The sequence below is a fragment of the Macrobrachium rosenbergii genome, chromosome 46 (assembly GCF_040412425.1).
Source record: "Macrobrachium rosenbergii isolate ZJJX-2024 chromosome 46, ASM4041242v1, whole genome shotgun sequence".
Taxonomy (NCBI): domain Eukaryota; kingdom Metazoa; phylum Arthropoda; class Malacostraca; order Decapoda; family Palaemonidae; genus Macrobrachium; species Macrobrachium rosenbergii.
Window position 1 is genome coordinate 10,107,995 of NC_089786.1, and position 22,938 is coordinate 10,130,932.

Below are 22,938 nucleotides of genomic sequence, written 5' to 3' on the forward strand. Positions count from 1 at the left end.
TAATGAGTGGAGTAAGGAGGGAGATAAATGCACTCATCTTTCATACCAGGATTTGAACTGAGATTAAGAGAAAGATCGAGTTTGGCGGCCTTACCACCAAGGTATTATAAAGACGAAGATAATATTTCAGCTTATAAATACATGTGACAGCGTACATGTAGAGTTTACTGTTCACATTCACTAGAAACTTGTACTTTCAGTAGCCACAATAACCTCTTATCTATTACCCTACACCTTTTGGTATGATTCCCAGTGAAAGCCTAAATCCAACAGGAAAAAAGAGGCTTGTCATTCCTCTGGGAGGTTTGAATGCATGCACAATAGAAAGAAGAGGTCCCTGGAAAAGTTTGTCTCTCCTATAAATATATCCGATCAACTTCCTTCTGGTGCTTCCCTGAAGCTGTGAAGTACTGTTGCGACTTTTTCAGGTCCTGACATTGGGAAATTCCCAACTCTTATTAGGCAGTACCCATGGCCAGTATGGCAGTGATCTATTTTATAACCAGGTAAGAACTTCATATAGACTAAGGGATTTCCAGAAGTCTTGAAGTTTTTTTTTTTTACTGTGTCTTTGGTAGAAGTGAGGTATAATTTTCCAAAGCAGTAGCTCGCCCCCGACATTTTCTGTAGGTCATTTATTCCTAAGAATGGCTGTCTTGACATACAGCCTCTCTTGTAAGGATATGGTGAACCTCAGCAATTTTGTGTTAATGATAAAGCCACGGTTCTTTAGCTGACATGGTGAAGGCTTATACAATAGCATACTTCTCTTTGTGAAGGATGTGTGGACACAAAAGATACTTGATGTTCAAATTGAGATGCCTGTGGAGAAGGAAGTTTCCTCTTGCTTCAAGTCCAGACATTTACATTTTTGATAAATATTCTCATTTCTTATTGAGATGGCGATGGGCAGAATGTACAAACACACTGAAATACCAATTTTTCAGTGTAAAAAAGGAAGTTAATTTGAGGTAGGTGGGGCCGGGGGGCGGGTGTCCCCACTCACTCGCTGAAGTCGGAATTTTTTCTTCAGCATCTGGGACCATGTGTAATGGTTGAGGTGGGATTGTGATAAAAGGCTCTGATTTGTATACCCGGGAAAAATGGTCTTTTTATGGATATATTTCTGGTGCAGCCAGACCAGTTGAAGCTATGCAGCAAGGTTTCAGAATTGGTTGTCTTCCTTGTGGGTAACTGGTCGTGGGTAACTGCCAGCACAACGGCATGCATGTGTCAGTTTTGGCAGTAGAGCAGTTGTGGGGAGATTGAGGTAGGAATATGCCATAAAGACTTAGGTTTGCATAGCTAGGAAATACGAATATTTTCTTCAAAATTTGCTATATGTTCCTGCAAAGATACAGACCCCAATCCATATATGAAGACTACGTAGGGGGTGAGGATTTGCCCTGAAATCATTGCTGTTTATGTACCACCTTATGTAATAGTTTCCCAACCACATAGGCGAGCAGGGAAGACTGGCTTTCGTGCCCTCCTGGCTGACCTGACATTGTCTCAGGCAGGCGGGGTCCTATGTCGGAGTGTGGCAGAGCTTCACTCCAGAAAACTACCTGGAGACCTTAGTCTTCCTGTAGGGGAGACCAACTGGAAGGTAGCATAGCATCACTGAAAACCTAGACAGTATGCTCTCTCTCTCTCTCTCTCTCTCTCTCTCTCTCTCTCTCTCTCTCTCTCTCGCCTAGATGGAGCTAAGGGAGTTGCCATTATTTACTTTTTGTGGTCATTGACAGGAAGCTATGTTGAGTAACTCACTTGCATCTGACTTGGCCTACTTGAATACGGCGCTTGTGACACCAGGAAATACTGTTAGATACCATAAACCTTAGGAGAGATGCTACTTTGTCCATCAGGAGCTTGGTAGTTACCCATGCTGAACCGCCACCATGGAACCCAAGGAAGATGTATCCAAAGACTTTTTGGGGGATGTCCTTTAGGTAGAAAGAGGTTAAGGTAGTCTGGTGGCACCGTACACCTACTCTGAGTACCTGTGGTGACCGAAATGTTCTTGAAAATCCCAATGACTGGGCAATGCCCCTTATGTCATGAGTTCTCGATCAAAGTTTGCAGTCTGTACCTAAGCCACTGACCCTCGCACCTATTTGTTCACTTCTCAAAGCCAGAACGAAATTGTAGTCTTGTATATTTCTTTCTTGCCTGCCTGTAGTCATGAAATCATTCCTGAGTGCCTTGTTCTCTGCAGGTAGTGACATATGGTTTGAATTGGTTGCAAGAATATCTTGTGCCCATCATTACCAGCAAAGTCTTGAGTGGAGGAAACCGAGAGCGACTCGGATCTTTCTTCGGGAACAGAAGGATTTTTATTTTCACAACAAATTCTGCTACAAACGAAAAGCGTGAGTCCCAGCCTTCCAAGCGTCACCTTGTTTATGAGAGACCATGTAATTCTCCAAAATTTTCTTTAATTACACATCTATGTCTGAGGCTCTTCTTGGGAGCTTGAATGGCGGCGATAGAAGCTTCACAGGACTAGTGTGATGATGTCACCACTCCAGAGCTTCATTTCTCAGGCTGGGCAAGACTGCTTAAAGCTCCTTAAGAAGCATGACCTTGAAAATAAGGTACTACATTATGTTGATAGTTCAACAATTACACCAGCCAGTAGATGATGGAGCTCATTTCAAGCAAAATCAAGGTCCTTTTTTATTGGAAAATCTTTTACTGTGCTTCCAACTAGACTCGAGCGCAGTACTTGATATTTCTAGTGATTTAAAAGTAGTGTTACCATTGACTAGAAAATTACTTTCTTACAGCACCGTTTAATGCTGCTGGTAATTTTGTAGTTTGTGAAGCTTAACACCAGTTGTCAAAGCTTGGCTTTTGTTTTCTTGGCTTTTTTTTTGCACTGAAGGCTAGACATTGAAGGACTTTGCCTAATAGTCTCGGAAACTTAATAACATTACTGTATACTAGAGGATATGAGTGATATTCATGTTCAACAGTCAATTTTTATTATACCATATGTAAGAGACTGATTAATATCAATAATTATGTACATAAGGTGTGTATAATTATCAAATTTGATAAAATTAATTAACTACAACCGTCAGATTCTGCACATTACAACATAAATGGACACTCGTGCTACATCACAGTTTATGCTCCTTACTTAGGTAGCTTTAAGCACATGAACAGTTTTTCAGAGGAAATAGACAACACTGAACTTTTTGCATTTTTATAAATAAATCCTCTAAAAGCTGTTCTCAATACTATCCACACTATATCTTTCGTGGAATCATTTTCAACTGATATACAGTATATATATATATATATATATATATATATATATATATATATATATATATATATATATATATATATATATATATATATCATAAAATGTTAAAAATAAAAATGGCATTACTTGAGTATTGGTCAGTCTAAGTGTCTGAAATCATAGCAATGGGAAATTTTCTCAGGAAAACAATTATAGGAAAAATTTGGCGCACCTAAAACTATTAATAGTAAAACATTTAGCTAAGTTACTAGTTGATGGCATTGGAGGTAAAAACTGTAATAATGCAAATTAAAAAAGAAAATATCATACCAATACTACAACAAGACCTTACAAATTATGTTAACCAGGGCCTATATACTTGCCAGGGGTTATAAAATTATATATAGCTTTTAGACAAGAGTGAAAAGGTCTTTTGTGTCTACTCTCCATCTAAGATCACCAGTGATCTTTCTTCTATGCCCTCATATTTTCCCTTCAAATAGTTTAAAACTTTTAAACACGCTTTAAAACCAGACTTTTTATGGCAATCCACAACAGGAACTAAGAAACTTTATATACACGTCACAGGACTTTAGGACATTAAAAAAGTAGAAATCACTGCCCTTAAGAATCCAGGATTAACACTAATGGAAAAACCAGTGTCAATAACTGCAATGCAGTTCTGTGTCTAATTGGGCTTTGAATTACAGTGAACTCCTGTTAGTTGCATGTGAATGGTACTTGCATCAGTACATATATACTTACAATACATATGAGCACCAAATTACAATATTGCCTTACCTATAGTCACATAGCAAGGTGGAAACAAGACTATACAAATGTTTAAATCTTGTTATATGATTTGACGGAATTTCAAATGAAATCTTCAGTTGAGCACTGACAGCCCTATACATATACATAATATTTATATATATATATATATATATATATATATATATATATATATATATATATATATATATATATATATATATATATAATTTTCACTTCTCAGACATACCCTTCATCTCCTTGCTAAGAAAATTCAAGAAAGCAATCACAGAGTACACACAGTTCAATACTACACAGTGGAATAGCAAGTCTTGTACTATTTTCACAACAAGAATAAATTCACTTAGCCAACCTGTGCCTTCTTCTTTCATATCACATTTTCTGTTGTACAGCCTTGATTATCTCTGCTGTGCATTAATCCAATTATTATCATATCGTTTACACCTCAAACATAACAGTGGTAATGTACATTGCTCAAAAGCTTTTACAAACCAGATGGGTTGTGAAAAATTCAAAGGCAATTTTTAAAAATCAAAGGAAAAGCTAAAACATTTTTGTGTTCTGGATCCAGTCATAACTAGTGAAGATATAAATTGCAGATGAAATATCTCTATCAAAAAAATTAAAGGCATTCAGTTGCACTTTACATGACTAGAGCCTCTATCTGCTATAAAATACAAACTATCGGAAGACTTGCACAATGTAGAAATTAAGGCAAATACAGAATCCTTCATCATTTACAGTCCCTTTGCATCCACTATAAAAATTCCTAAAGTAATAAAAATCAAAGAAATGTTTTCTGTCACATAATGGCTGGAAGACCTAAGGAATGTACAGTACGTATGAGCTGTGTAACAGTTGCACAACAGATCTATATTTCAAAAAACCCACAGGTGCTTTTGAACTTCTCAGCTTTGGTGGACATGATTAATGTGAGTTGGTAAGTTATGAACCTCCTCGTAGAAGTCAGGCTCTCCATCATCATTCGAGGCAGCATTAGCGTCCTCACCATCAAGCTGTAAACAAAAAATGAAATGTATTTTAGTCATTAATTAATATGCAATGCACTTATTTGAATGACAGTGCACTACTAACAACATTAAACAAATGTTGCTGCAGTATTTCAAAGGTTTATAACTATAATACTCACAGCATTGAGCTCTGTGGCTGTGAAAACATAGGGGAAAAGGTATAATCTCATGGGAATGAGAAGCAGCAGCAAAAATGGGAAGCAGAGGGATGCAGGGGACTCCTTAACACCCCACAATACGCCTAAAAAGAGAAGTTGGGACCCAGTGAAAGCGTGCATCTTCCATGTACGGACCTGCGAAAGGAGAAATCATGTTGTAAGTTTGTAGGGGAATGCCCATTGAGAAGAAGTTACATATGATAATAGGTATCAATTTTCTTATAACTGCTTTTATAATCTCATGTCACACAACGGCTGAGCACACCCATGTTTTTTCCTCTCTGGGATTCAACTGGCACTGAATTTCTATTTATATTTCTAAGAAATTAACAGTACATACTTGAGGCAGATTAAAAAAAATTACTGCAGAAGAAAAAACATTGTTACATAGATGAAGAGTAAATTCTAAACACCACTTATACATTACTTTTTTTTATTACAAAGAACATCTCAAAGTTGAGAAATAAAATATTGCATGCCATGAGCACACAATTTTACCACAAAAAATTTTGTTTTAATTAATAAATGTATACTGGACATACATGTTAGTAAATCTTATTTTATTCATCTAACTACTATAAATTCCCTGTTCAGCAGGCATATGGGGACAATTTTAATTTTAAAGAATGCTAGAGCTCTGAGGTTTCAGATACAAGCAAGATGGAGTAAAAAAAAAAAGAAACCAATCTAAGGGATCATAATGATAAAGATTGACAAAATAAATTATAAGTATTTTAAGTAAATTACAATAAAACTAGCACCACTAAGTGGCATGTCTTCGTAAACTTAGTTTTACATTCTAACGATTTCCCAGCCTATTCACTAAATGATTATCAGTGTCACTATGAGAAATACTTTTCTGGGTACTATACTAAAATATTTCTAGATTGACAGAAAGCAGCTCTGGAACCTATCTGAATTCTTTAGAGCTTTTTAGAAGCCATGCATTGCTTCACACAGTTTAAAGGTCTCCCTTAACTCTTCACTCTGTGATGAACAACTTACAAGTTGTACTTCTCCATGCAAGACCTGAGAAGAACCAAGGTATTATGTACTTGATTCATTTTATGATAAATCAGTCCTCATACAGTTACAGTACTGACCTTTTCATTTTAATTTGATGTGCAAGTTACTGTGCTTAAACTCAGGAAAAGTTAGCAGCAAAAGCCATCCTTAGGAGACGTTCCATTTAAATATTGCTGAGAGATGAAAGTTATCTCAGAAATTTGAAAAAGTTATTGAAATAACTGACCTTCTTAACATATGGGACGTTGGGATGATATTTGACAGGCATTAGGAATAGCATTGTACGTTGAACGAACTGAATAGCAGCAGCGGCTGATATTCCCATGTATAAGAAAACACCCAACAATACAGCTTTGGGCACCAAGTTAAGAGCAGCTGTTAGGAATACTGCCAATCCAACCAACAAGGCCACAGTGAAGCCGCTGATTCTTTGTTCTGAAAGATTGGAAAATTAAGATTATTGTTTGTCTAACAACACTGCCGAAATACATTTCCCCATTTGTGTAAGTCATGAATATATTGACACAAATTGTAGTTTAAATAAAAACCTCAAAATATTACTCTTTTTATCTCAGAACTTTCGAGTAAGTATTGTAATACAAAAAGAACTAACAATAATAGTGTATGCAGTGCTTACTTTGGAATGTGTCTTTCAATGTTAATGTATTCACAAGTTACAATTCGTTGTACTGTCTTAGAAAAGTTATGATGACTGAAACATATCAAAGCTTACCATGTGCACCCAAAATTTTCGGGGATTCACCAGAAGCTTGGGCAGCGCTCATGATAGTAAGAGAAGCTGCATGAGCGATTGTTCGTACACAACCAGGGCCCATGAATGGAGCACCTAAGATGCCGGAAGCGAAATTCATAACACCACAAATAACCAAATCGCAGTGGAAGCCTGTTCCCTTCACCAAATTCTTCTCAGGCTTGCTCAAGATGAGACTGGAAATAAGAGTATGAAGTACTGTAGCAAGGCTCTCGCGTGCTATTTAAAAGATTACTACATCTATTCACTTCTGGCTTGGACAAAACTTATTTTCAGTTTAAACATCTTTTGTCTGACTTAGATAATGGTATTGAGTTTCATACCCTGTCACACTTCCTTCAGAAAAATATGTATTACAGTATTAGTTTAAATAACTCACCTCTCAACCTAAAGAGGGCCAGCCATCTAATTTTTTCTCCTCATTTACATGTTTTTCACACCATACTTCAGCTGTGAGTCTTACCATTCCGTGGTCATACCTCTTGAAAAACTCCATTTCCCTTGCCAAAGCCCATGTTTCTGTTTCATATAGTAGTACAGGCTTTATGTACTCTTTGTAAGCCTTTGCCTTGATAATAAAACCTTTTTATTTGCCAGTAATCAAGCTAACTCCATTTCATCCATGCTGCAGCTACTCTCTTTCTTACTGTTCTCTCAAACCATGCTTCACAGTCCAGTGCCTCCTCCAGGTAACATATATGTTCTACTTTTACTAAGACTTGCCCATCTATCACAAAAAGGGTTACAAAATTCCCCTTTCATATTCCTCTTGTAGTTTATTTTAGACCTCACAAATTTTGTACTTCATGTGTATATTGTGATACACTGCCCCTCCTGTCACACCAACAGTTTCATTCAGTATTCAAGCATTGAATTCACCCCCACACCTTTCACATTTCCACCACCTCTTCCCAAATGTTAGGTCATCTCCCTGTAACAGCTCATATGTGCCCATTTTCTTTATCTTTTCCTCAAAGAATACTTATCTTCACAATAAATGGGAACACATTAAGCATACTTTGCCCTTGACTATCTCATATTTCTGATAAGCTGTCTTTTGAGTCATCATACCAAGCGTGATTGAAATTTAGAACGGTATATTTCTTAGAAATGCCACCTAACGAGAGTAAAAAATTTGGAATTATTAGGTTTTACCTCTACATCCACACTACAAGGTAACAAATACTGCTAATCAAGGCTGAAAGTTTCATTTCATCCCTCAAATGTAGCCAGCGCTATGTACCACATTTCTTAGCTAGTACACTGCAGTACCCTCTACTTAAACCAGATTGTAATACTAATACTAGTCCTTTTAATATTCTCCACTTCAATAATACTGCATTAATTAGCACTGCTGAAAATGTCAGCGGCTTATACCCGTTACTTATTGCTTTACCTAGCACTAGTCACTCAGATTGTTAGATACATCATTTCTAACAAACTTACTGGCAGATATTTCCTTCCAAGAAAACGAGAATCAGCAGCAAAATAGATACAGGAGCCGCAGCAATCATGCACCACACTGGAAGGGGTTCAAAAGCACCAAATGGGTTGATTAGCCATCCTCGGACCTCAGGTTTGGAAGGTGAGAGTCCTGGGGGCATGGTGAGCTTATCAGTGTAGGTGTCCTTAATGAGGACATCCAAAGAAACCATCAAGACAATGGCGATTGGTACACCAAAGTCACCAAGCGCTCTTCTGATCTGTAATTAACAATGAATTTGCTTAATATTATTAATTATTACATACCTCAACATAAGAGCCCATCAGTATTTGCCCAGCTCTTCAAAAGATTTGTAATGACATGCCTACTGAACAGTACAAAAACAAAATAAAAGGCAGCCAAGGAAGAATACAGTACTTACACTCCTGCCAAGGAATTTAGAGTTGCGGAAGTTTTTCAGCTTGATTGCAATAATGAAGGTTCCTATCGTGAGAATAAAGGAGAGGAGCGCAGTGTTGGGCTGGGCTTCGATTTTTACAGCAGCATCTTCAATTTCAGTGTCATTTCCATCAATTCCATTAAAAAGGGTCCCATTCACAATAATGCCACTGACTCTGTAAATGAATGTTTTGCAATTACAATAGTGGAGTAATTTTTAAGTACCTGCTTATGAAAACATTGATATCTTGAATTAGTATAGAAGTTATAGAAACAATAAGAAAGTTTCCAAGAACAATTTTATCTGTTAACTTAATTCAGAAGAAATTACTAGCAAGCCTGCAAATAATAGCAGTCTTCAGCATACAAAGACTTCATATAAAAGCTAGCAGTCCGTAGAATCAATATTCTTCAGAACAAATCCATTGAGAGAAATATATTAACAAATAACGAGCAAACGCCTTTCACTATTTTATTGCAAATATATATAAGATGGATTTTTGTAACAAAAGTTGAGAGACAGAATTACATTGGTAAAATCCTCATAACTTACATTGAATTATTGCTGGAATCCATTACGCTATAAGTTGCCTGCAGGGGATGCGCTTTAAAAATAGCAACAAGTTTAGCAATGGCCTCGTAAATGAAAATAAGGCACACGAGAGATGCGAAAATCTCTTCTGTAAATCTGGTGAATTTTTTTACAATAACTACTCCTTCAAAGGCAGCGATGGTTATTGTCACAACAGTCATCCAGAGACCAATCCAGACTCTTATGGACAAGAAATCTATCTCATTCGATTGGCAAAACTGAAAAAAATAAAGAATAAATTCATGAGCTCAGTACATGTATGTATAACAACGTTTGTATGTATGTGCTGAACAATTTTTTGTCATTCGGAGTTACTATTGAAAACTAATATCTTCAGGGGAAAGGAACTACATGTCCTCTTCAACAAACTACAGCATTATAGCTGACCTTAGTAACATTGCTTGCTTAACCTCATTCACCACTGCAAATAAAATTTTACCAAATAAGTGAAAGTGAATATAATAATATACTGAGAACGCTTATCATAAGGTACACAGATATTTCCAAATAGATATTCTTTTACCTTGTAAAGACTGAAGTCAAAGACCATAATTGGCCCCGTTGCTCCAATGATAATCAGCGGTTGGCAAGCAAACGTAGCAAATATTAATCCGTTGATCATGGTCAAGAACAGACACTCTCCAACACCAATTAAATTATCCATCTGATCACCTAAAATGACAACAACAGTCAGTCATGATTACCATGCCATTGTTATCCAATATGAGCCGCAGATGAAACGAACTACTTAAAATAAAAAAGCTGAAACTTTCCTTAAGAGCTCCTTACTTATAGTAAAATATATTGAGTATCAAGCACTTTCTAAACCGCAAAAGAATTCCCTCAAGTACCAGAATCGCAAATGTGTCTAATCTCTCCAGAGCTAAACTGTACTTACCATACATGCCACCGAAGGTGATGGCTGGAGACAGACAAGCAAAGAAGATGAAAAAGATAGTTGCTAAAACCTGACTACTGATGCCATCCTTAATATCACTTAGGTAGCGAGGATAACGGATTTTGATATCCTGAATCAAACCATAGAATAGCTTGCCATGGCGAACGAGCGGATCACGCGGAGGAGGTTTTCTGTCCCCACCATCTCCATCGCCTGCAGATACTGGGGCCACCGCTGCTCCTGAAAAGTAGAGGGAGGCGGATAATGTGAACAAAACAAACAGTTTAATATAGAACAGTTATCAAAAAGACAAGCTCAAGATATATTGACCGATGAAAACTCGCATGCCACATGAAAGAAAGAAAACGTGTTATCTCAGTACAGTAATTGGGGCAATAATGCATTTAAAAAAAAAATCGCATGATTATTAAGGCCTCACCTTGCTCTGATTGTTTGCGTGCTCGCATGCTTTCCGTCTTTTTCATGCTCTGATTGGCATTGGCTCTGATGTCATCGACTGAAACAAGATCCTTGTTGTTCCAGTCAGAAGGTGGAAGAACAATGGAAGCATTGAGGAATTCATTGATGGCAGAAAGTAACTGACCACGGGAATGGGCGCGGTAGGCCACTTCATGGAAGCCCTTGTCGGACATGAGGGTGGAGATGGATCGACCTACCTCATGGTAGTCCATTTCGCCATGGAAGGGCCCAAGCAACACAAACATGAACCTTACTGGAATGGGAACCTACCAGAAAGGAAAAAGTAACATATTTAATAAGTAAACACTAAAAAGGTAAGACTGCAGTTGATCAGTCTTCAAAAATGTTATTTTAAAAGAATATATTTCAAATAGGTAATATAATGGCCTGGTCTGTCAGCGACACCCAAATAAGTGGATGGTTGAGTGAAATAGAAGGAAGTCTTAGTTGTTCTGTACCTCAACTAGGTTATCCATCATGACGCCCTCTGCAAGCCTAACGAAGGCGATGGTAGGCTGCTTCAGAAAATCGACGGCACCTACAAGAACGGCTGTGGCTTCGGCTCCTTCTGGGATCTTCTTCATCAATTCACTGTTCTTTCGCGCACTTTCCCTAGCTTCCCTCTCTTTCGGAGACAAGTCCTCAATATCAATCTGGAAACAAAATGCAATGTGGTTATTGCAATGACAATATATTTAACACATTCAAAAGGAGAAACCTGAAAATAACCTGCAATACCAACTCGCTTTGATATAGCCATATAAGAAATTACAAAACGCATTTGCAAGCCTTTAATAAATAAGTAAAGCTGAAAGTGATACCCACAATATAAAACATCTCTAATAGGCTGGTTCGAGGTAAGCGGGGAAGTCCCTTGCGCAAGGCCACGAGTCAGCGACGACCTTCACGGAACTTCCAGGTAGCAGTTGCATGACTGCAACTACTCTCACTCTCATGTTCAAAAATATACCCTTATTTTTGCCCCTTTTTCACTCTTGCAAACAAATGATCCAGGTTAGGCCAAAACCAAACGATATAACAAGAAAGAAGCTAGTTTTGTGAACACAGAGAGGAAGAAAAGTCTCCCCTGTATGAATGAATATCGCCATAGAGAGGGTAGGGAAAAGGAGGAGGAGGAAGAGGAGTTAAAGAGCTGGAAGATAACGCCGTCATAACCTCTCTTTCCCTTCTCACGGAATCTTGAGGCAACGGCATTGATTCATAGATACCAGATTTCTTTAAATTCAATTATTCCATAACACGTACAAGGCTTGTCACACACAGCAAAAGCTAGGGCTAATTTGCACCTAAAATCACAATAATTGACACCGTACCCAGCAGAACCCAAGAATGACTTACCTGTGTGTAACTTTCTTCTTTGTTTACGCCTTTCTTGTCTTGGGATTGTTCCTTCGTGACATTTCCGTTGGAGGTGATGTCGTCCTCGGTGTTCTGACGGCGGAATCCAGCGAACGTGTTTACGTGGAAGAGTTTGGACAGGCCAGCTTTCCGCACCGAAGCTCTGAGGCTGCTGGCTAAGTCGAAACTCAGGGGTGTGGGAGATGTCGCCAACTTCTCATCGGGGCTGTAGTGCGAACAAACATATTTTCAATAAAAGCATAAAAGAGATAATGTATGTAGTAGTCTACCCAAGTTTTAAACGTTTAAAAATCGAAGTATTCATAGGAAAGAGAGGTAAATTCAGCATCTTTTGACTTGAACTTAAGGACGCGCGCAACTGTGGCAAGATCAGTAATGTTTAACTAAAGTATATAAACGAAGTTATTACTTGACCACAAATAAAGTAGGGGTATTGGAGACAACATATCTTACACGTCGCCTAGAATTTTTAAAGTAAATTCACAGTATGTTTGATAGGGACAAATCGTGAAATTATGTCAGCATTTAACATCATTACAAAAGGCCGTGGTATTGTCAAAAATTCGTATAAACGTATATATATTACTATGTAAATTACATATGTATTGCTATGTAAATTACTGAATACGTTTAACATATAGGTGCAACGAATAAATATATTAAAATGGTCAGCTACCAGTAACTGAGAAGTAATTTATGGAATTTAGATATACACTAAGCATGCAAGAAAAATGTTGACTGTTGACAAACATCATTCGGAAAAAATTTAATATGCCAAAAAAAAAAAACGAATAAGGGACTGAGCAATCACCTTGCAAGGGCACTTTTGGATTCACGGGAGGGGAGTCTGAAGGACGAATGGTTATCGCGGATGTGTCTGTGCTTGAGGAGAAGGACGCGTATTACGGCATCGCGTTGGTCAGGTGGGATCTGATCGCAGGCGATCATCTTATCGACCACCTTAGCGATGATACCAGGGAGGTCGCGCTCCTCCAGGTCGAGCAGTACTGCACCTGCAGGAGGAAAGGAAACAAACACAGGTATGAGTGAGGAAGCGTCAAAATGAGACTGGAGATGAAAGTTCCAGCTATGAGACAATTCGAAGTTGTAATGGAAAATAGTGTTATTTCAAATGAAGGCATTACCAAAAACCATTACTGTTATGTTGTTGTTATTCAGCATGAGCGCCCATTTATGCAAAATAATAAAAAAAAACAAATGAAAAGCTTTCACATATTAAATTAAAGTGTAGAGAGAGAAATACATAGAAAAGAGAAATGTATTTGTAAACATTAGAAACAAGGCACATGTGCTATTGTTATGTGAAAATAAAACTAAGCTGATAAACAATGAAGATTAGAATTCACCAGCTTTTCACTAAAAACAGTTTTCCAACCATGCTTTCAAAAATCCGCAAACCTGATTACCATGCGTGTGCAAATGTACATTACTCTGCGTTTACGTACTTGAAGGAAAAACAGAAAAGGTCGTAACTGGCTCAGATACAATGTAGTCAGAATTTAACATAAGTGTATGCATTAAAGTTAAAGGTCATTTACCAAGCAGTTTCGTGCATTACGTTCACATTCTTCGGGTACAAATTAAGAACAGGTTATTATTCAACTTAGCACTCCGGAGATTTGTACATACTAAATGAAAGCGCTGGGTACACTGGTCTTTACTTTTAAACACTTCCAGTGGCTTTCCGACTTCTACGTCTCTCACCCGCAGTTTTGTCATTGATTAGTAATGTTACTGAATGAAAAGAAAAGACGCTGTTTAATGCTGTCCGACTAATAAATCTCCTTGATCATTTGCAGCGGCGGTTCATATTTGCAAATTGGCCAGACGACATTCGAGGCCTCTACAGACTGAGCAATTCAGTAGCCCTTCGGTTCTAGCAAATTATTTTTATCCTTTAATCCTTGACAAATCTTTTCGGTGGTCTCGGTATAATGCTATATGAACCGCTGCCCATGAAACTTCAACCATGGCCCGGTGGTGGACAATCCTATATCGTTGCCAGAACCACGATTTACTATTGATAGCAAATGGGTTATGAATAACTTTCAAAGGAAAATGTCCAGCTATCCTAGGGAACACAAAGCTTGCAAGGAAATTGTAACTGTAAGTAAATTAGTATATTTAGCCCACCAAAACCTTCCCCTATGGTTCACAGACTGCTTGATGCAATGAACCTAGTTTCAGTTCACAAATCTGAAGCTATTGTTGCCTCAGGTGCAACCACTTGACTGCGATCTGCCCTACTGTCTGCCAGCCCTGCCCAAACCAGACAGACAGCCTACAAGCTCGCGATTGCGAGATAGGAAGGGCAAACCTGACTCTTTCCTGCGTCTCTTCCCTCTCTATTCCCCCACTACAGGAAGAAGAGAGGAGGGGGATAATAAATCTGAAGGAAATCTGGCGAAAGTGCAAGAATCATTGCTGTTTTTTTTTTTTAAACCTTTATTCACTACAAGGCAGCATTACGGTCATACCTCATAACAGAGAGAGAGAGAAAGAGAGAGAATGTTGCTACTCTGACTTGTTCCAGTATACAATAATTATCTCACTATTACCCTTCTCTCTGTAACTCCATTTATCTTGCCCTCTCCGTCCCTCTAAAATCTTAAATGAGCAAACGAATTTCTACATGACCAAACGAATTTATACCTGAGCAAACGATGGCTTAAGCTTTCGCGTGAGAATTAAACGACGAATGTAAAAAGTGGTCTGACTAGTAACTAAGACCTGCGATTAGGTGAAGATGCCCAATTTCTCGACAAAAACACGCAATTATACCCTACTTTTTAAAAAATTTAAAATAAATCTATTACAGTAATGACGTTCATAATACGTCCTATGCAATATTGTTGAAACTAAAAGAACAGTGAAATGGGCGGACAAAAAACAGTAGGTAAAAAGACGAAGAAAACTGTCTGAACGTTGGAAAGAAAAAAGTCCATTGCGAATAAGGAATCTGAAGATGGGTCGAATTGGAATGGAATGCGACAGATACTCCATTAAGGGGAAAAAAGTACATCTTCACATTAATGTGAAACTAATACATACCTGCCAGCATAGATACAGAGAGAGAGAGAGTACGAGGGGGGGGCGGTTACTAATCCTAGTAATGAGTTACAAACATTTGCACCACTGCAGCTGGCAGCAGTTTCGAAATGCGCTTTTTTCTATCGGATGTCTCACCTCAGGTCAAGATTGGCAATTGGAAATATAGAGCACAAATGGATGATCTTGGGTTTCCCATTAAAATGTCTCTAGTCACTAAATTGCAGCAGACATGGTAAACATATGGGGCTGTCATCGGATGAAGCTAGTCGCTTTAACCCACAAAATACCTTCACAAAGTGACAAAGTTTTAACGTGCAATTTTATTTGCATTCCCTTTTTAGTTTTAGTTTTCTGTTAAAGAAAACTCTTGTGCCGGTTTCTTCTGTTTTCTGTCCGCACTTTTCATGTCCGCCCTCAGATCTTAAAAACTGCTAAGGCTAGAAGGCTGCAAATTGGTATGTTGATCGTCCACCCTCCAGTCATCAAGCATACCAAATTGCAGCCCTCAAGCCTCAGTAGTTTTTATTTTACTTAAGGTTAAAGTTAGCCATAATCATGCTTCTAGCAACGATATAGGATAGGCCACTACCGAGCCGTGATTAAAGTTTCATGAGCCGCGGCTTATACAGCATTATACCGAGACCACCGAAAGATAAATCTAATTTTGGTGGCCTTGATTGCACGCTGTAGCGGTTGTACAGAAAACTCGATTGCGCCAAAGAAACTTCGGCGCATATTTTACTTTGTCTGTCTGTCTGTCCGCACTTTTCTGTCCGCCCTCAGATCTCACAAACTACGGAGACTAGAGGGCTGCAAATTGGTATGTTGATCATCCACCCTCCAATCATCAAACATAGCAAATGCAGCCCTCTAGCCTCAGTAGTTTTTATTTTATTTAAGGTTAAAGTTAGCCATAATCGTGCTTCTGTAATTATATGATAGGCCACCAACCGGCGGTGGTCAAAGTTTCATGGGCCGCGGCTCATATAGCATTATACCGAGACACCGAAAGATAGATCCATTTTCGGTGGCCTTGATTATACGTTGTAGCAGCTGTACAGAATACTCGATTTCGCCGAAGAAACTTCGGCGCATTTTTTAGTTGTTTGTAGTGAGTTCAAGGAACAAACAAGTAAAGCAATCGAGTTCTCTGTACATCGTATAATCAAGGCCACAGAAAATAGATTACCTTTCGTTGATCTCGGTATAATGTTGTATGAGCCACGGCCCATGAAACTTTTAACCACGGCCCAGTGGTGCCCTGGCCTATATCGTTGCCAAACGCACGATTATGGCTAACTTTAACCTTAAAAAAAAACTACTGAGTCTAGACGGCTGCAATTTGATATGTTTAATGACTGGAGGGTGGATGATAAACATACCAATTTGCAGCCCTCTAGCCTCCGTAGTTTTTAAGATCTGAGGGCGGACAGAAAAAGTGCGGACAGAAACTTGCGGACGGACAGACAAAGCCGGCACAATACTTTCCCTTTCAGAAAACTAAAACCTACGTTAATTCAGAGGAACTGCCACGATGGTATATGAGAAATAAGATGGGTTGAAAAGTTTAGGCTTGCAAGGATATGGAGTGAATGGAGAATAATTTGAAAAATTCAGCGTTAAACCGGAAGTCTTGGTAGAAGGAAACCAAGAAAGTGGTGGTTCAATGGATCGGAAGAGGTCACGGCAGTGCAATCCCAGATAGCGGTGAGAGGTAGAGAGTATGGAGAGGGGTAGATTCGGTGCTGGTGGGCCTTTGGGAAAGCGTATGGTGCCGCATTTGTTTTCTGCACAGGGATTCAGCCTTACCTTGGCAGTTAACGGACTAACATCGAGTGATAATGGTGTTTATATAGAGCGCCAGTCCCTATAACGAATTCCTTGGGGATTCCATTGGACAAAGTATCAAATTAAGTAAGAATTTCATTTCATATTTGAAAATAGTTAAATGAAACTGTGAAGGCAGATTATCGAACACTATAGTCTCCCCAGCGTACTAGGTCAAAGGAGGGTCTCTGGAGGGTGAAAGAGCAATGCCAAATGTACTTTCCTCATTGTGCAAATAAGACTATTGAAAAGTCCCTTTCGATTCTTTAAAAAAAAAAAGCTTTATTCAAGAAAATCATCTCATTATAACTGAGGACAGTTTTATGATAATAATATTGTTGGAAGTAGAATATGAAAATATTAATTTAGATATGAAAATATTAATTAAGACAATGTGACATCGCTTTCCTCATGTGCTGCCACATATGCGTTTACCCTAAGGCGATGGTGAGGAAGAAACAATTATAGTTTTGGGTCAGTAGCCTTGTATTAACCCATTCCATGAAAGGACCTCTAGGTCAACACAAGAAACAATAGATATCTCCCCAAAACGAAACATCAGCCCTCAAACAAATGAATAATAAATTAATGAGCCCTTTAATTCCTAAAGGCAGACCAATGTAACTTCAAATAATAAGAAAATAAAGCATAGCAAAACTGTGGCATAAAATAATGAAAATTAATAAATATTATACTTACATTTAAAAATAAAAGAAATCTGCGAGAGAGAGAGAGAGAGAGAGAGAGAGAGAGAGAGAGAGAGAGAGCATTCCAATTCACAGAGATTATTTTTCAAATGACATTTGTGTAATCGTTAAACACAAATGCAAGGGAAAACCAGAGAAACGAAAGAAAAACTGTACTGATTAAAAGAAGACAAACGAGCCTAATAATTACCTGAAGTCGTGTGAAAAAACACAGCAGTCCAAAGTTATGAACTGACATTTGAAGGAGGGAGAGAGTTACCTGGTGATAGTTAATATTTAAATTTCATTTCATTTAAGCTCACATATCTTTATTTATGATAACGTTTCTAAAAGAAGAGTTAGCGCTGAACACAGTTGTTTACAAGAGAAACAAAACAAGGAATACCGAAGAGGATTATAACAGGTCAAGGTCTTATGAAGGAAAGGGTATCCACAATCCACGAGTAACTTAGAAACGCAGATATGTCACCGCTGTAAAGCGATTGGGACCCCCCCTTTGACCAAGTACGATGGGGAGCCTATAATATTACCACCATTGCTACATCGTCACAGAAAATGATTGATTTTGTTCTTACTTCCCTTGTTTTAACACCGAAGGTTTCAACTCTGCAACTTATACGATCAAGAATTCTTCAAACCTGCCCTTTGAAAAGGAAAGGCGATACCAGTTTAAGAAAACAACCAAATGCATTTCTTGGTACCATGTGTTGTGAGCGGTTTAACATTCGAGGGGCTTGTAAATTGCCCAAAGGTAGAAGGACGCGGAGACGCACCAAGAACTTATTGGAAAGCACAGGAGAGACACGCCCTAGTGGTATCAGTTGTCCGGAATTTGACTCAGCGTCTCATGACCTGCAGGAAAGTGTTACCCCAAGAGCACTATAATGGGTCAACATTAGCATGCTAACCAGTGAAAAGTTTCAACAATTCAGCGTTTACTTTTTATACACACACACACACACACAGTATTTATTTCCTAGTAAATAAGTTACCAATTTATTAAAACATCTCTGCCTTTTCTTCAGTAACTTGAAACATAAAAAGGTGAAAGTATGATTACTGTTGTAGATGATGCCAGACGTTTTATTAATAAATATTGCGTCACAAAACTTTGGAAATTCAAGGCAAAGTTTTTTTAAAGTTACCTGTGATTAAATCTGAAAAGTTTCAATCGCTACCCTCCCAAATTAACAGTCTATGCTCAGTAACATGTCAGTTTATTCCATCAATCTTACAACGACGCAGCCTTTATGCTGACAACATGTGAAAAGTTTCAAAGGCAAACTTCAGTACTCAGCTTTCAACAAGCATAAGATAGAAAGTCTGATGATGTGACAAAACACCTCTCGTATGCATGCAAGTTTCCACTGCCTTTCCCTCAGTGGAAGTGTGCCACTTACATCTAAGGGAAATTTGTTGAATGGAAAAAAAAGTTGGAAAGGGCAACCAGTCTGGTAATGGGAAGTATGTGCCACCTGTTTCAACTTTTACTGATAACTAATCTTGCATAATATAGGTCAAGTTGGCTGTATATCGGTTCTTTCGGGGGCATAAGTTACTTCTTAACTTGTAGGCTTCGGTAAATTGTCCACAATTTCCGAAGGGAAAGAAACCACCATCCCTTAAAGGTCATCGAAATCATTCAACTTGACGCCTTGCCAAAGTATGATTATGTTTAAACTTAATTAATGCTCGTGTGCAAATAAATGCTGCAAGAAAACGGCATCTTTAAGAATTTCTAAACATCAGCAGTGTGGTTACTTCAAGAAGATCGTCATACATGATACTGATGCAGCCAGTGCAATGCATTTAAACCCAGCTCTTTATTTACAGACCCTTGGGGAGTGCATACATTTTTTTTGACGCCTCTGGCAGTACTATCTTAACAAGCGTAACCAAAATCATATAAAACCTCATATAAATAAGATTCAAATTTTTCAAATAAAAACTCCCATTTTTTAAGCCTAAACTTCATTTTTAATGACTCTGGGTGGAAATGTGGGGGTTGGGGGTGGCTAAGGAAAAGTGAAAGGTACGACAGTAACGCTGTAGAAATGCACAAATAGGTGATAGGGAGGTAGGAGATGAGTAGGGCCTACGCAATGGCGACCTACCTTAAACCACGTGATGAGAGCTCACTGTACATTCTCAAAGCGTATACGGGAACTTTTGGTATACAGAGGTCTGTCTTTATACCCTAACCTATTTGAAAACATGTTATACACTGAATGTGATTCTAGTCAGCTCTAGTTTACTTGGACGTAATTTATGTACTAATTATTCACATGTATTTAATGAGCTCGCTGCTCTGATTATGCGAGTGTGATGAATACATCTTTAGTTTGCAAACCGGCTTGCAATGACGACCAGCTACTTTGTAATGATGAATTGTTGACTCCGCCAAAGCACTCCGATGGCTTGTTAAACAAAAATAAATTATCATGAATTAATGTGAGCTCCGTAATAATCAGAAAACCCAAGTTATTTAACGAAGAAAGAAACCATTTTTATGATTACTTTAGCTTTGAAGAGGTTCTCAGCCGCAGCTACGAAATTTAAAATTTGTTCTTGATAACGTGACGAAGGTTATTCAAAGGTTGAAAAATCTAAAATTACTTTTCTCTCTAGCCGGAAGGAGTAGTATGTAAAAGCAGATAAATTGTTATTCTTGTGTGGTGATAAAAGCATGCACGGAAGGTTAGTCTTAGCAGTAAGTCACACACACACACACACACACCATATACATGTGCTTTAGGTGAAGCAGTTTTCACGGTCCATGGTCACGCCTTCCATTTGCCGGATCACTATCTATGAAGCATTGAAATCTGCGACGCCGCTGCATAGGTAGTTGAACTCTCCTATAGATTACAAAAGTATTTTGTTCTCACACACATCAGTCACTCCGTCCTTTTTCTATAAATTTAGACGATGGTAATTACATTTTGGTCATTAAGGTAACTTTAGTTACGTAAACGTTCCAGAGATTGAAGTAATCTGAGTTAGCAACTACGTATTCCCATGATTTAAGTGCAGCGACTTTGCCTTCATTCATTATTGCTATTTCATATATAATTTATCAATTTTCTTTTTCCTTTCCATACGATTTCCTTTTCATACAAAGACCCACTTTTGAAATAAACTTACTTTTCAAATTTAGTTTCAAATAACTTTGCTCATTTTGAATAAAAAAAAAAAAAGATTAATCCACATTACAGCTGATTAAAACTATTTGTTAGGTTTCCTCTCAAGAAACTATTGTTGTCAGGAGTGTCCTCCAATGTAACTACAGCATTTGTGTATGTGTCCATAAAGTGTAGATAGCGCAGGCAACGCCCTGCATTGTTATAAAAAAAAATATTGTAAATCGGTTGGCGCAGCTTGGCTTGATTTTTACATTGCATGTTAACCGAATAGGAATTTCATTCTCTCTCTCTCTCTCTCTCTCTCTCTCTGTGTGTGTGTGTGTGTGTGTGTGTGTGTGTGTTTGTCTCTCTCTCTCTTATTCATTCATTTATTTATTTCTTTATATATCGCACCTAGGTGAAATACATGCAGTGGTTCATACACCTGCAGTAAACTTATCACCAGTTGGACATTAGAAGACTGTATAAAAAAAAACTAAATATTTTATTCATAATTCATTTTATAACCCAACCAGAACTTGGTAGTTTGAGCTAAATGGCTTTAGTGGATTTAGAAACATACTAAAAAAACAGCCAAAGTGAATATTTGAAATACCTATGTTACAAGACCTTTACAAAAAAAAAAAAGTCCGAACTTTCATTCCCCTCCCCCACCAACACGAAACTGCTCTTTGATTGACACAGGCCTCCTCCTCTGAAAGGGATCATTTTTTCCATAAAGATTAAGAAATATAGCAATGAAGAGTTTTTATATTAATCCAGACGACTAAACAATGCAGATTTGACTATCCCCTTTAAAAATACCTAAGTTAAAGTGTTATTGGTAAAGCACCTCACCAGGGTTACTGTTTTCTAAAGGCTTTTGAAAGTTCAAGCAACAGCATCCATTTACTGTTAAATTGTTGTCTTTTTTTTTTCTTTCTCCATCAGTAATTAAATCAGCGAACCCAAAATATTCCAAAGGCCTCAGTTCACAACACCAAGTAAATCCACGTCCGGTAACCGAAGGCAGAAGACAATATCCCACTTCGCAAAACTGTACAAAATCACTCTGATCTTTGCAGACTCCCAAAACTGAAATAAGACATTTACCCAGTGGAAAATCGACTGGTTGGGGTTGTTGTTCACTGTTCTTGTCATTGTTGTTTTCATTCTCCTTTTCAGTTTCGTTCTGTGGTTCCATCATTATGTGTTTGAGAGATGAAGTTTCAGATGATTCCCAGGGCACTTATTTTATTTTCAAGTTAAAGTAATAGCAAAAGAGTCTGCCTGCTGCTGGTAAGGTAAACTGGCAGTTTTATCTCTTCTGCTGCTGCTACTGATGGTAATGTTGGAGGCACCAACACAGCACTGCTTCTCCAAGCTCCTCTCCGTCCTGTAACTTAGTCGTAAATAAACTGAAGCACTGGGGAAAGGTGGTCATGTTATAAGGACCAGGCTTAGGTCACCCAGTCGATGGTAGCTCCACCCCTCGACTCCAAATCCCCCTGTCTCTTACTTTACAACTGGCTGTCATTGCATATTGTAATCCCCGCCCCTTTTTTTGCCGACCAGTTCATCTGGTTTGGTCATTTTTCTGAAAACTACAGAAAAGCGAGATAGTATATGGAAATAAAGGCATACAGCTCATATAAATGATTTCTGTGATAAGTTATGCTATGAACGAGAGAACTAAAGGAAGTCACGTGCTGACTGCATGCTATTCACAAACTGTAACGAGAGATCAGTTACGAATGGATTCAGTTTGTGGTTAAAACAGCCGGGAAAGTATAAAACTCAGCTTTTCATCCTCATTCAAATTACAGTGCAATATTAAAAACGTCATTGTAATATTTTGTCAGTATACGTATACCGACAAAAAAAAAAAAATCCGATTTCGGAATCATATCATAATAGTACCGTGTCGATGTACCCTTGCTTCCTGC

At 38.1% G+C, this 22,938-nt stretch overlaps 1 protein-coding gene across 1 annotated transcript; it reads right to left on the bottom strand.

Annotated features, from left to right (window-relative positions):
• Window positions 1-4,263: 4,263 nt before the first annotated feature.
• Window positions 4,264-22,544, bottom strand: LOC136830198 (anion exchange protein 3-like). Its single transcript, XM_067089483.1, has 14 exons — window positions 22,106-22,544; window positions 13,076-13,277; window positions 12,244-12,469; window positions 11,343-11,537; window positions 10,844-11,150; window positions 10,405-10,644; window positions 10,030-10,178; window positions 9,468-9,724; window positions 8,898-9,090; window positions 8,479-8,735; window positions 6,994-7,208; window positions 6,487-6,695; window positions 5,196-5,369; window positions 4,264-5,061 (listed from the first exon to the last, which is right to left on the bottom strand). The coding sequence occupies exons 1-14, from the start codon at window positions 22,197-22,199 to the stop codon at window positions 4,954-4,956; spliced, it is 2,826 nt and encodes a 941-aa protein (XP_066945584.1). The 5' UTR covers window positions 22,200-22,544; the 3' UTR covers window positions 4,264-4,953.
• Window positions 22,545-22,938: the final 394 nt, after the last annotated feature.

Bases quoted from the DNA above. Each gene is read 5' to 3' on its own strand.
- LOC136830198 (XM_067089483.1), bottom strand. From the start codon at position 22,199: ATGATGGAACCACAGAACGAAACTGAAAAGGAGAATGAAAACAACAAT. The intron at 9,091-9,467 runs GTAAGTTATGAG...ATTCATTTACAG, and splicing joins GATTCCAGCAATAATTCAAT to AGTCAGTGGCATTATTGTGA. The intron at 5,370-6,486 runs GTCAGTTATTTC...CTCCTTTCGCAG, and splicing joins ACGTCCCATATGTTAAGAAG to GTCCGTACATGGAAGATGCA.